Source organism: Petaurus breviceps, unplaced genomic scaffold (assembly GCF_028583685.1).
Source record: "Petaurus breviceps papuanus isolate PSGF00001 unplaced genomic scaffold, PetGlider_PUasm1.0 171, whole genome shotgun sequence".
Classification (NCBI taxonomy): Eukaryota; Metazoa; Chordata; class Mammalia; order Diprotodontia; family Petauridae; genus Petaurus; species Petaurus breviceps.
In genome coordinates, this window is record NW_027185754.1 from 11029419 (window position 1) to 11044207 (window position 14789).

The following is a 14789-nucleotide window of genomic DNA, read 5'->3' on the forward strand; positions in this document are numbered from 1 at the left end:
CCCACTTCCCATTTTCTAAGTAGAGGAAGATATATTTTCTCATCTCTTCAGAAAAATGCTAAATTATTATAAGTACAAAGTTCAGTTTTCTTATTGCTATTCTGCTCACACTGTAGGCATTGCATATATTGGTTTAGTTCTGTTTCCTTTACTATACATTCATATAAGTTTTCCCATTATTCTATGAAATTCATATTTATCATTACTTATGGTGCAACACATTCAGGAACCACAATTTGCTTGACAACTTCCCAATCAATGTTCAACTACTTACCATTCAATGGATATCTACTTTGTTCTAGTTCTTTGTTACCCCAAAGTGTTGCTATAAATATTATGGTGAAGATGGGAATCTTTCTTTTGACCTTTGACCCTCAAGGGCTATATGCCTGGAAAGGAGACCTCTACTTCAAAGGGTAAGGACATTATTTATCAGTTTTATTGCATAATTCTGCAATGCTTGCCAGAAGGGGTAGACCAATTCACAGTCTTACCAAAAGTGTCCTAGTGTACATTTATCCATATTGGTATTTTCAGGTTTTCATTGAGTGTTTCTCACCCTACAAGTGCTGACTTACTCTGAAGAATTTGGTTCCACTGGGATTTCATCTAAACTTTCTCTGAACCTCTTGAACTCTGTTTGCCAAGACCTAGAGTGCAAGTCAGACTATGTGAGCCTGTGCTACTCTTTATCACAAATTCCAGCACAGAAGTGCTACTATCCCAGAAAGTTCCCATTTTTTTTTCTATTTCAGTAAGGAGTACTACTGTAACTTCCTTATCCTTCCTAGTGAGAATGAGATATGAAGTGAAAATTCCCATTTGGTTCTTCCATCTTTAGAAGAATAAAAATATCCTTCAGAAACTGTTGAGAATTTATGAATAAAACAATGCATAACTATTGATAAAATGGATTAATATTTTTATAAAAGTTAAGTTGGGTAGTTTGGAGAGGGTAATCATCATGGAGAAGCAATATTGTTGGGCACAATTTACTTAGTAAGTTAGAGAATAAGTACGATAGCAGCCAGAAGAAATCATCTTGACTGTCATGCCCCTGGAAGCCATTCTCACATGTGGTTGTCTCTCCTGCACCAAATAAATAGATTCCAAAAAAAAGAAAAATACATATCACAGAATGTATATACTGCTGAGAAATTTCAGAACTGATCAGATTCTCCCCTGGATTATTTTTATGGCTAAGTAAAAGTCAAGGAGTGATCATAGTGAACTGGCTGTTAAATAAGTTGCCTGTCAAGAGAGGAATATAACACTAAATTGTCCTAGCTAAATTGTCCTAAGCCATGATCAAAACCCTCACCTGTTTACATGATTTGGCTTGGTGCAAATGACTCCTTGGACCCATGCTTCCATAACTCCTTAGTGATCCATACTATCTTCTGAGGTGTTCAATGAAAACTAAGCAAAAAGTGACTTTATTAAATCAATCTCAAATACTGACAGTTCTTTTAGAGCTGATAAAAAACTAGAATGTGAGGTTGGGGAACAGCTGAACAAGTTAAGGTACATGAATGTGATAGAATACTATTGTGCTATAAGAAATTATAAATGGGATGGTTTCTGAGAGACCTAGAAAACCATATGTGAAATGATGGAGAGTGGAGTGAGCAGAACCAGGAGAACAAGGTATACAATAACAACAATGCTATAAAGATACACAACTTTGAAAGATTTAGAAACTCTGATCAATGCAATAACCAAAGTTCCAGAGAACTCATGATGAAACAATGCCATGCACCTCCTCACAAAGAGGGGATGGACTCCAAGTGAAGAATGAGATAAATTTATTTTATTTGGGCATGGCCAATGTGGGAATCTGTTTTGTGTGACTATACATATATGTAACAAGAATTTTGGTCTTCTTTTTCAGTGAAAGGGAGAAGAGGTAGATTTTCACTGAGTTCAAAAAGTAAAATTTAATTAAAAAATTATGTTGAGTCATTAACAACTATATAGGCACCCAAAAAATTAATTCCCTGCTTAATCTCTTATCTATGCCATTGTCACAATTAATATATTTAATATAATCTATGTAACGAACCATAAACCAGTGATACAGAGACCTGGGTTCTAGACCAACTCTGATTTGGTTAACTGTATGTCCTTGAAAACGGTTCTCTGAATCAGTTTTCTCATCCTTAAAATGAGGAATTCTCAAACTAGATGACCTCTAAGTTCTGTCATTCTAAAATTATTTAGGGCATTTCCCAAGAAAGTTTCTTAATTATTTTACAAAGAGACAAAGGTAGGTTCTTCATGGAGGGCAAAGAATGGAATTCTTGCCTGTCCTGAAATAGCTGATGTTTATGAAATGATGTTTATGAAATTGTGTAAGTGGTTAAAATATAAACTGGTAACTGACTGGGGTTGGCTTTTCCCTCCAATATTACTAGTTCTTCATTTAATTCCTCTGAGCCTTAGTTCTCCTATCTATAAAATGGTGATAAAATACACGTATCATCTACTTCACTGGGCTTGTAAACCTTATAAATCTAGATAAGTAAGTCATCATTGTCAATAATAGATTATGATTCCCTTATATTTTGTACCTTGACATGGCTTTATGATAAGGATTCTGTTTCAAAAGCTAACAAACATACATATACACATATGTATATGCTATACATACCCCTTTCATTCCCTAAGACAGTAGCCTCAGAGGTGTGGTTTAAGCCAAGAGCACTGAGGCTACTCGACTTCCCCCTCCCCAAAATTTGATTTCTATACAGCTCAAATTCCCAATGCTGGGAAACTCTAGATTAGCAAGGTGGGCAGGGTTCTGCCCAGAAATCTGGTACTTTTCTGGACATTAGCTCCTTTTTTTTTTTAAAAGCAATTGGGGTTAAGTAACTTGCTCAAGGTTACATGGCCAGTTATTGCTGGGTGTGGTGCTAAGTGTCTGAGCCCAGATTTGATCCCCAGGTCATCTCAACACTGGAGCCGGTGCTCTTACTCGCTGAGCCACCTGGCCACCCCTGACATTAGCTTCTAAAAACAAAACAAGACAACCAAAAGCAGCAGCAACAACAACTTTCTCCTTTAGAAATCCAGTTATGACTAGAAGATAAAATGGCGCTCAGTATCAAATCTCTTATGTTCTTCATGAAAATATGGAATCAAAAGCTGTATGCATTAAGAAGATGCAGTATATGGTAACAGCAATATTGTTTTAAGAATGACTTTTAGCAAATAAATCATTTCGACTATTAGAAATACCCAAATTAAAGACATATGAAGAAAGAAGCTTTATGCATCCAGAGAAAGAACTGATAAACAAAAGTATGTACAGAATAATTTCATATATGTATATATATATATGTGTGTGTGTGTGTATATATATATATATATATATATGTATATATATATATATATATATATACCTATTTGTGTCTAATTGTAGCCATCAGGGGGGAGGTGGAAAATTTTTTTTCATTTACAAAATAATTTTTTATGTTTGAAAGGAATAGCAAGTTATACATAATAGATTTGCAGTTTCATGTGCAATAATCTTTTTTATTATACTATGTTATGGAAATGCTTGTTTTATTTTATGAATTAAAATTTAAAAAAAGAAAAATATCCAGAAGAAAACAAGGCAGCTAGATTTGTACTCAGAGTGTATCAGCAAGGACCAGGTTCAAGTTGGCTTTTGTCAGTTTATATAAAGAGTCAAGAGTTTAAAACTAGTAAAGGGACAAAGAAATCAATATTAATCAAATGAGCGGTAGGGAGGTACCTCTACTAATAGTCTACTCTAACACCTCAATATGACATTCGGTTTTCTACTCCAATACATCAACATTTCACAGAAGGGATCTTCAGCTCCTGGAGACTATACCAGAACAGAAACTTGGATAAGTCTTAATAGGACAGAAAACTAGATTTTGCATCCAGTGATGTAATGTAAATCTAGCACTCAATATAGCCCAGCAAAGAAGAATTATGTATATTTTATTTACACCATATTAAGTTAGATAAGGCATAAAGTTTACTCCTAAATAAATTTCAATTCTAAAGCTTTTTTACCAGAAAAATTCCAACTCTAAATGTTGCTTGTGCAAATGAAAAATAACTACTAGACTCTATACATTCATTTATACTTGTTTACATGTTATCTCCTCAGATAGATGTAAGCTCCTTGAGGGCAGAGAATCTTTCATTTTTGTCTTTGAATCCACAGTACACGATGTGTAGTAGGCAATTAATGCTTGCTGATTAACTGATTCACAACTTTGGTTAGAGGGAGAATTTTTTATTGATATTTCTTGTTTTTATATCCTCTTTATTTCCCAATGTATCAATTCCTCACACCCTCCCAGAAAGCAGTCCCTTAAAAGACTAATTTTTTTAAAAAACAGTTCAGCAAAGCTAATTAATACATTAAATAAGTTTAACATTATGATATATAGTCTATCAACTCTTCAAAGAAAGGAGGGAGATATATTCTCATATCACTTCTCTATAGCAATGATCATTATAATCACATAGTATTCAGTTCCTATTTTGCTGGTATTGTTTTTACTTACATTGTTGTAGTTACTGTGTATACTGTTTTTTATTGTGCTTATATCTCTTTACATAAGTTTATATATATCTTCCTCAGAATTCTTCATATCCATCATTTCTTACATACCAAATATAATTTGCTTAGTTATTATCCAATCAATGATCAACTAAATTCTTTCAAGTATTTTGCTGCCACAAAAAGTGTTATTACAAATATCTTGGGTTACCTGAGGTCTTTCTTTTTATGACTGACCTACTTGGGGCTTATGCTTTTCAATATAAGAATTTTTAACTAAAAAAGAAATAGAAGAGATCATAAAAGACAGCGGATGCTGTTAACTGATGAAATTAAAAGTTTTTTCAGGAAGGACATCAACTAAGGGAGAATTAGACAACTGCAGAGCAGGAAAATATTTGCTTTTAAATATTGATAAAAGACCTTTTTTGTTAGATGGGATCAATAACTCATTAGGTAAAGGAATGGAAAAGGATTTAATTGGAAATGCAGGCAGTGTAAAAAGAAATAATATATTAATAAATAATAATAAAATAAAATAATAAATAAAAATATTTTTTAAAGTCTGATATCTAAATTAGCTCGCGTATATGTAATAAGAACTATTCTCCAACAGCTACAGGAACAAGAGATAAGCATTGTTTTCAAAAGAACTGCAAACCTATTAACAACTACATGAAAACATGGTCCCAATCACTAACAGTAAAAGATATTCCAATTGAAATAGCTATGAAATATTACTTCATACTCTTCAAATTGGCAAGAAAGGCAAAGGTAAGAACAGTCAACGTTAGAGAGATTGTGAAAGACAGGCACGTTGAAATATTGCTTATGGCATGGAGAAATGATCCAACTATTAACTCTATCAGTTTGAAATTATGTAAGAAAACAACTAAACTTCCTGTATCCCTTTGACCCAGAAAGAATACCATAAGCATATCCCCTCCTCAAAGACGTCAATTAGAGAAAAAAAGCTAAGATTGATACCAAAATATTTAAAGTAGCACTCACAGTGGTTGCAAAGAGAACACACTTGAATGCCACGGGAGAGGAGGCATAAGAGCACAGGATCTGGAGTCAAGGAACTTGGATTCCAATTTCCAAACCTATTTTTCAGTAGCTAAGTGGCTTTGGAGTATGTCCCTCCCCTTCTCTTAGGTTAAATTTCCTCATATATAAAATAAGAGGGCTTGACATGACCAACAATATGGAAGATTAGATACTTTCTCTGCTCTTCATGATCTCTCAAACCTCTCCAAAATAGAAATTACATACCAAAGACAAGCAATTTCAGCATTCTCATTAGTCTAGTAGATACTAAGAACTCAAACAAGATAAATATTAATGTCTGACCCATGCTCACCCACCACTCCCTCGCCCATGGCTCACCACACTTGCTCCTGGTAGAAGGGTTGCACAAGATGACCATGAGCTTACAACATTATTCAGCTCCACATCCCAAGCCTTTCCTGCTCCCAGTGCCTCCAAGATCCAAAATCCACATGACAGAAATTTTCTCAGGCCCTTGATAGCCCTGTGACAGCATGCTGTGCTTCAGAAGCATTCAGCTCAAGCATAGAGAGCTCAACACTATACCCTGACCTCTACTTCTTCCAGTGCCAAGGATACAAAAAAGTAGAAATCTGTTGAGACTGCCACAGCAATATAGTAGTACTCTATGCCACTGGGTCAGAGAAGTGAGGAACAGAAAAAACAGGGCCTGGAATATGTGTGTGTTGGAGTTGGGGAGTACTGTGTGGCATTCCACTAAGCCTGAGGGAAAGAGCCCAGCATCAAAGTGGACAATTCTGTCCCCCAAAATGTCACGTAAGGCAGAGATCTAGGCTGGTGAACTGTGAATTATCAAGTGTGGGAGGAAATGAAGATGATTTGATATCTAGTCCTCAGGAAAACTGCCATCAGAAGGGCAGAAATAATAACTAATGCAAATAGCTTCCTAACAGGACTAATTACCAGGTAATATTTAGTTTGACTAAGAGTTACAAGTCAAAGACAACTTACCTATATGCAAGTGCTAATGCCCAGGCGCTAGCAGCACAGTAAAGGCTGTCTTGAACCTTGGCCTTGTGGTCATCAGCATAAGTTTTTGTGGGGAAAAGGCCAGTAGTTGGACTTTGATACTGCAGCACCGTTGATTTGACTGAAATTGGAAAAAATGACCCATAATGAATAAAGACTATTTATTTTCTTCAGACAAAATGCTTATGTCTTATTTTTAGAATCATATCCTGTTTTGCTAAGTTCTTTTAATTTTAGTTCTTAATTACATAGAAAGTAATATGAAACTGTTTTTCCCCCATCATGAAACTTGTGTTGATGAAAAGGTAGATGACAAAAAATCATCTCAGTTAAAATCACTTCAATTTAAATGGGATTTCTTTCTCTTCTCTTTGAAACCTTGTTCCTTGGCAGGGTAGAAAGAAATGAGTTAAATATATTTTTAGCAATATCAAAAACTAAACAGATGAATTTAGAAGTTAACATGACTTCATGGTCTCCTTCACTGATCTTCTTTTGTCAATAACCTTGCTGACAATTCCAAAACAGTTGTAATTGAAAATTATCCCTTAGAAGTCAATTCAACAGACCTCTCCAACTAAGGAAACAAATCAGTTTCAGTGAGAAAAGCCTGAACTAGATGAATGCCAAAGAGCAGTCTAAGTTTGCTATTGCCATTGTGAATGGCGATGAGTAAATTGGATTGTCACTTTCTCTACAGGGAAGGCAAAAGCAATGAACCTACAAAATGATAAAGTGTCAATAGATCAAACAAGAACCCAGAACTCCAGGTGCTTTGTCAAGTGAAGAAACATTTTGTCCCTGTCCTTCACACTAGGAGATCAATTTTGTATAATACATCATATAGGTTCTGTTTCAGCACTGTAGAACCACTCTCACATAATCTAACAGCATCATGTAAACAGGCTATTGCTTTAAAGTTTCATTTAAATAAATAGCAGGCTGAAGTTAATTTCTGACTCTGGCTTTGTTTAAAAGTCCTAAAAATTGGAATGCAAACATACATAATGGCATTTCATAAAAGCTATTTCATTCCAATTTTTCAGTCTCTAAATGAATGAATGCTATATGCTTCCAAAATACATTAAATCAAACTGATGGAAAACTGCTACCTAGTTTTTGTTATCAAAACTGATGGAAAACTGTTACAGTGCTTAAGATATTCCCTTCTTCTACAGAATTTAAGCCATGAAAAAGTGAGCTCCTTTTTCTCCAAATGAATATTTCAGTGCTGAGAGGTAAATACTGTAAGTGGCTAATTTGCAGCAATTTTATTAATTTTTTTCAATAAAGCAGAACTTTGTCCCAAAAGATCTTTATAATATCACACAGGCACATACTTCAATTCAATACAATTAAAATACATCTGTTAAATGTGTTGTATGTTCAAAACATTGTGATAGATGCTCAGAATAAAAGACAAAAATCAAACAGTTCCTACTGTAAATAAATTGAAAATCTATTATGAGAAAAATGTATACAAATTATTAAACAGAAGGTAATCTGAAGAGGAAGAAAACATACAAAAAAACTGAGGGATCAGGGAAAGATTTATCAAAATAGTGGCACTCAGTAATGCTAACATACATATACATAAACATGCATATACACACATATGCATGACTGAGGTCAAAACCAACCCAGTTTGTGCTCCCACAAGGACCACCTATTTATAGCAACAGCCACTTTTCAAGTCTATTTACAAAGTGGTATAAGGGCTATAAACTACATTGGTAGAAGCAGTTCCTACCATGATAAAACCACAGAACCTTGAATTATTGGAATATTAAATCAAATACCTTCAAATAGGTTGTCATATTTGCTTTCTCAGAAGAACAAAAGGAAATAGTTATGGAAAGCTGTTAATAATTTTTGAATCATTAAAGTAACAGATATGACAGAGATGGGTTTTTTCATCCACTTGTGAATGGATGTGCACTTTCTTAGTGCTTAAAAGACCAACAAATCAGATGCTAGAAATAATACCTTCATAGATATTCCATTATTTATTCATTTATTATTATAATATTTCATAGATAGAGTAGGTATGTAAAAGAATAACTACAAAAATAGAGATATTCAAAACACTTATTCCTCATTCTTTGCTTACCAATTCTGTAATAATGATCCAACTTATCCCACGGACTTTCATTGTCAGGTCTTGGAAGGTTAATGCTTTTAAGAGGTTCATAAACCGAGCCTAAAAAAAAAATTTCAATAAAATTCCATGTTTGGAATAACTCAAAAAACATACAAAAAGAAACACTTGTATACAACTTAGTACTTTCCAGCTATTTCATTGCCATGCAAATCATTTCATTATAGTACAGTTTGCCCTTTGAAAAAGAGGGGACTAGTATGATTATGCTTAAAACACAATTTTTAATTCCTTGCTCATTTATGTTGCCAGGCTTTAAAACCCCCCAAATCCACAATACTCATGTGCTAGTCATAAAGGTGTCAGTTAAATACTTTCCAAGGTTTCTTTGAGAAAAGCATCTGCAGATGCTAGTAAAAAGAATGTAAATAGTCTATTCAATATTACTAATTATTAAGAAATAAAAGTCACACTGGGGCATAGAGATCCACTGTGTCCTACTGGAAAGTTGGAGGGGGTATGGGAGAAAATATGGGAGACAGCAGATTAGAGGAGGGGATATCCAGTGGGATCGCTATTTTGGGGTGGTGGGTACGGGGAAAAATGGGGAGGAAAATTTGTAACACAAAGCATTTGATTAAAAAAAAAAAGAAATAAAAGCCTCCCAGTCCTCAAAAGAAATATAAGCTATGAACAACCATATAGGAGGAAAATGTACCAAATTACTAATAATAAAAGAACTGGAAATTAAATTAAGTCTAAAGTCTCACACCTCATACCCATCAGACTGGCAAAAATGACAAAAAAGGAAAATGACAATTGGTGGCAGAGCTATAGGAAGTGAGGAAATCTAGTGAAATGTTGGTGATGTCAATTTGTTGAGCCATTCTGTAAAGCAATTTGGAATTATATCCATTTAGCCACTAAACAGTATAAACCTTTAGACCTAGAAATACCACTACTGGACTAACATCCCTCAAAAATCAAAGATAAAAGGAAAGGATCCATATGTACAAAGCTATTTATAATAGCACTTTTTGTTACAGCCCAGCAACTGAATAATGGATAAACTATAATATATAATTAAAATGAAATTTCAGTATATGAATTTTTAAAAGAGATAGATTCAGAGAAACCTGGAAGACATAACAACTGAGGAAAAATGAAGTAGGCAGAACCAGGAGAACAAATTATAATACAATACTGCAAAGGAAAATAAATTTGAAAGACTTAAGAATTTGGAACAATGCAATGACTCAAGGAATTTGATTATGAGCAGAAAGGTGAAGTACAAAATAAGACACCTTTTTCAGACATAACCAAGGTATGGATTTATTTCATTTGACTATACTTGATATGAGGGAATGACAGGGGTAAAAAGAGGAGACATGCAGGGGGGGAAGGAGTTTGTGATACTCATGGCAAAATAGAGAATACATAATTCAGTGAAACAGTATTTTTTTTTAATTTTAAGTGAGCAGAATGAAATTCAGAAATGGACACAGATAAGCAGGCCATGCCAATACTATTCTGCTCAATTTATAATGTAGTTTTTTTTTAAAGCTATATACATCAGTTATTGTTTCATATATAATCCTCTTAGTCTATTCCAGGTATATAGAAATATTTACAATTGTTGCTATTTGTCAAATGCATAATGATATTTTTTTTAAAAAAATAGCTTATGAGAATAATTAAAATGTGACTTAATGTCTCTCTTCACTAACTAACCCCTCCAAAAAACTAGGAAGGAAAAATATGATGATCAGTTTTTCCAAGTCTATATACTTCAATGATAGTCAGGCATTTCATCTTGTCTTAGCCAAACCATCCTTACTTTTGCTACACATTAAGAGGTCATCAGATCCAGTTATTTGGGCTATAACATGGACCATTTATATTTTTCTACACTGACAACTATCAAAAGGTGCTATGATAGCACTAGTGTACCCAGAGTACAGAATACAGAGTAGTTATGATGATTTGCTACAAAGCCTCTACTGAATATTACATGCTTGACCACTGTACTCTCTTAGCTGCAGAATGAGAGGAAGATAACTCAGCATTAAAGTATAGAAGCTAAATATTATGTCTCTTCTTGCTAAAAGCACTTAAACGTCACAAAGATCAGGGGGTCAAAATTAATACACTTTACATCCAAGCAACAAATGTTGCACAGTCAAAAATAGAGTATATAAATAAAACTTGACAGAGGATGGGTGGCATGGATTTTTTTAGATTCACTAAGGCTCTGCTTTAAAAGAAAATCAAAGCATTTTACTCCTAAAATTACTATGACAGGTATGATACCTTAAAGCCAAGATTTTAGAAGTGTCACAGAAAGACTCACATTCAAAGAAGCAATCTCTTTACCTTCTGTTGTGTGAACAACCTTTGGAAAAGAATAATGCCCTGCTCTGGGGTAATGGAATGTCTGTATATAGCCAGCGTTTATAATAGGGGAAAGCTGGAATGACATCCTGATGAAGAATGGGCAGTCTATCTTCATAACTAGGATATGTATGGCCCAGGCTGTCATTTCAGTACAAGACGACACCTGGGAGCTAACAGTAACAGAAGAAAAAAGGCCCCAACATTGGTCTCACTATGTGAAATGATCCCTTAGCAGACAAACATAAATGAAATAGCCAGGTACAGTTGAGGAATAAAAGCACCGGTAGGAGCTAAAAGTTGGGGCCAGCATTCCCCTTTTGGGTTACCCTTAAGGAACCAAAAAAAAAAAGAGATTTTCAGCTCAACTGGAAAGATAAAATGTAGAAATGCTCACTTTTCCCATATAAACCTCTGTAAATAGCTGAAAAGCATCCCCAAAAGATGAATGATAAACTGAAAAGAAATAGAAGCAAATTCTTCCATCCAGTACAAAACTATATAAAGAAAGCCAAAGCCAGGAGAGGTAGGTGAGAAGGAACAGCAGGGAAGCTAGGACAAGATGCCATGAACAAACTCAAAGCCAGACAGTCTTAAGACTTATCTCAAAGCCAGACAGTCTTATAAGATAAAGGTTATAAGCCAATGCAGGATTGGCAACCTTAAGCCAGATCCACAAACCAGCTAGTCAGAAGAGAATAAGACACAAAGACAGCTCCCACACACTACTGCTTAGAGAGACAAAACCTGGCTATGCATTCCTCACACCATTAGGAGGCCCTGTAGGAAACAGAGCCAACTCAACACCCAGATGTTGGTACCTAAGCTCTGCAGGCAGCCCAAGGCCAACATAACCTTGAGAACCCCACTGACACCTACTGAGGCTACAGTAGAGGAATAAGCTAACTTGAAGTAAAAGAAGAAGATGGTCTAGCTGAGGCTAAGAACCTCAGTGAACCACCAGGAGATCAGAAGTCAAGGATTAAGGCAGAGATAAGGGACTAATGTTAGTCACCCTATTCATAGCAGCAGAGGCAGAGGCATGTAGACTACAGAGGAGACAGGACAGGACCAACAAAGTCTATCCATCCCATCTAATGAGACTGGACTGAGAACAAAATCACAAATCAAGATCTGACTGAAAATATGAGGTAAAGAAAAAAATATCACAAATAATTAGGAAGTTCTTTCTCACTAAAAGAAGCTGGGGGGTAAAAGGGAGAGGTGTAATCCCAGAAGCAAGTACCCACAACAACTACAGTAGCAGCCTTGGGGGAAAAATGGCTTGGCCAAAAAGGAATACATGAGTGGACAGGAAAAATAGAGGAAGAGTTGTTTTCTTTTTTTTTTTTTTTTAAAGAAATGAAATGAGAGTTCAGGATGAAAAATTGAGAGGAAAATAGTATAGAATGGATGTAGAAAATGTTACCAAGGTAATGAACTCTTTGAAAAACAGGATGGAGGAAGGGGGGAGTCAAGATGGCGGAGTAGAAGCAGGACCTCTCCACTGCTCTGGATCCCACCTTCCCCAATCCATGTAAAAATGGGACTCTAAACAAACTTTGGAGCTGCAGAACCCACAAAATGACACAGAGAAGTTAACCTCCCGCTGAGGACAGCCTGGCAGGCTGGCAGGAATCAGCCAGAGCAGCGCTCTGGGAGCCGAGCCCAGCCCTATGTCGAGGCTTTAGCCCCAGGGTGGGACTGACCAGCCACTGGCAGGAGGGACTCCAGATCAGCAGCAGTTGTGGCCTTTTCCAGATTTATCAACACATAGATGCGAAGGACAAAGTGAGAGGTCAGTGCAGTCTGGACTTTGGGACCCAGTAACTGGGAGTGTGTCGCTTTTGCCCCCGGGGAGAGAAGCCTCTTAGACTCCTGCACAGCCAGTCAGCAACACATGGCAGCTTCAGCTCCTGGCCTGCAGAGTGTAAGGGGACCAAGCACCAGTCTGAGGGGTAATCGCTCTTGCTTTAACCTGCTTGGATCTGGATTGCAGTCTAGGGTGGAGGTCTTGGGGTGTGTGTCCAGCTTGACAGAGCATGTGCAGAGACCTCAGAGAGGGCACCCATTTAATACCTCTGGCAGCTGAGAAAACCTCAGCATTTGGAATGAAAGCTCACCTGTCTGGTGGCAGAGTCCTACTGTGGCAAAAAGCCCAGGGGTCAAGTGACTGAGGGGCAACATGACCAGGAAAAGGAAACAAAGGAGACAGAAGATTCCAACATTAGACTCCTATTTTGGGGATAAAAAGGAGCAAAGCATGGAACAGGAGGAAGACAGTGAAGTTAGAACTCCTGCACCAAAAGCTTCAAAGGAAAATACGAGCTGGTTACAGGCCACAGAGGACCTTAAGAAGCAGATAAGAGAAGTAGAGGAAAAATTGGGAAGAGAAATGAGAACGATGCAAGAAAATTACGAAATGAGAGGCAACAGCCTGACTGAGGAAAATAATACCTTAAAAAATAGACTAATTCAAATGGCAAAAGAGGCTCAAAAAGGTAATGAGGAGAAGAATGCCTTAAAAAGCCGAATTTGCCAGATGGAAAAAAGAATCTCAAAAGCTCAATGAGGAAAATCATTGCTTCAGAATTAGATTGGAGCAAATGGAAGCTAGTGACTTTATGAGGAATCAAGATACTATTAAACAGATCCAAACAAATGAAAGAATAGAAGGCAATGTGAAATATCTCATGGGAAAAACCACTGACCTGGAAAATAGATCCAGGAAAGATAATTTAAAAATTATTGGACTACCTGAAAGCCATGATCAAAGTAAGAACCTAGAAATCATCCTCCAGGAAGTTCTCAAAGAAAACTGCCCTGATACTAGAACCAAAGGGCAAAATAGAGGTTGAAAGAATCCACCAATCACCTCCTGAAAAAGATCCCAAAAAGAAAACTCCTAGGAATATTATAGCCAGGTTCCGGAATTCCCAGATTAAGGAGAGAATATTACAAGCAGCCAGGAAGAAAAAATTTGAACATTGTGGAAATGCAATCAGGATAACCAAGAATCTGGCAGCTTCTACACTGAGGGATCGAAGGGCTTGGAATATGTTATTCCGGAGGGCAAAGGAGCTGGGATTAAAACCAAGAGTCACCTACCCAGCAAAACTGAGTATCATGTTTCAGGGGCAAATATGGTCATTCAGTGGAATAGAGGACTTTCAAGCATTCTTGCTGAAAAAACCAGAGTTGAATAGAAAATTTGACATTCAGATACAAGAAGCAAGAGAAGCATAAGAAGGTAAACAGAGAAGAGAAATCATAAGGAACTTAGCAAAGTTGAACTATTAACATTCCTACATGGAAAAAAAATAATTGTAACTTATGAAACTTTTCTCAGTAGTTGAATAGAATAGAAATATATATATATGAGGGTATATGGATATATGAATACATATGTGAATGTGTGTATATATGTTTACAGGTATACGTACATAGAGGGGCACAGGATCAGTTTAACAGGAAGAGATGATACTTAAAAGGTGAAATTAAGAGGTGAGAGAGGAATATAATGAGAGGATATGGGGAGAGACAGAATGGGGGTAAACTATCTCATATAGAAGAGGCAAGGGAAAATGGTTACAATGGAGAGGAAGAATAGGAAGGCAAAAGGGAATGGGTCAAACTTATTCCCATTGAATTTGGCTTGAGGAGGGAATGAAATACACACTAAATAGGGTATCTCACCCTCTAGGAGAGTAGGGGGGG

At 36.1% G+C, this 14789-nt stretch overlaps 1 protein-coding gene across 4 annotated transcripts in view; it reads right to left on the bottom strand.

Moving 5' to 3' along the window:
• PHKB (phosphorylase kinase regulatory subunit beta) overlaps positions 1-14789 on the bottom strand; it is a 251881-nt gene that overhangs the window by 199349 nt on the left and 37743 nt on the right. For all 4 annotated transcript variants that reach the window (XM_069082551.1, XM_069082552.1, XM_069082554.1 and 1 more), the window contains 2 exons: positions 8694-8783; positions 6566-6704 (listed from right to left, as the gene is read on the bottom strand). In XM_069082551.1, coding sequence (XP_068938652.1) covers positions 6566-6704; positions 8694-8783 — 229 coding nt within the window. The remainder of the gene's footprint in view (positions 1-6565; positions 6705-8693; positions 8784-14789) is intronic.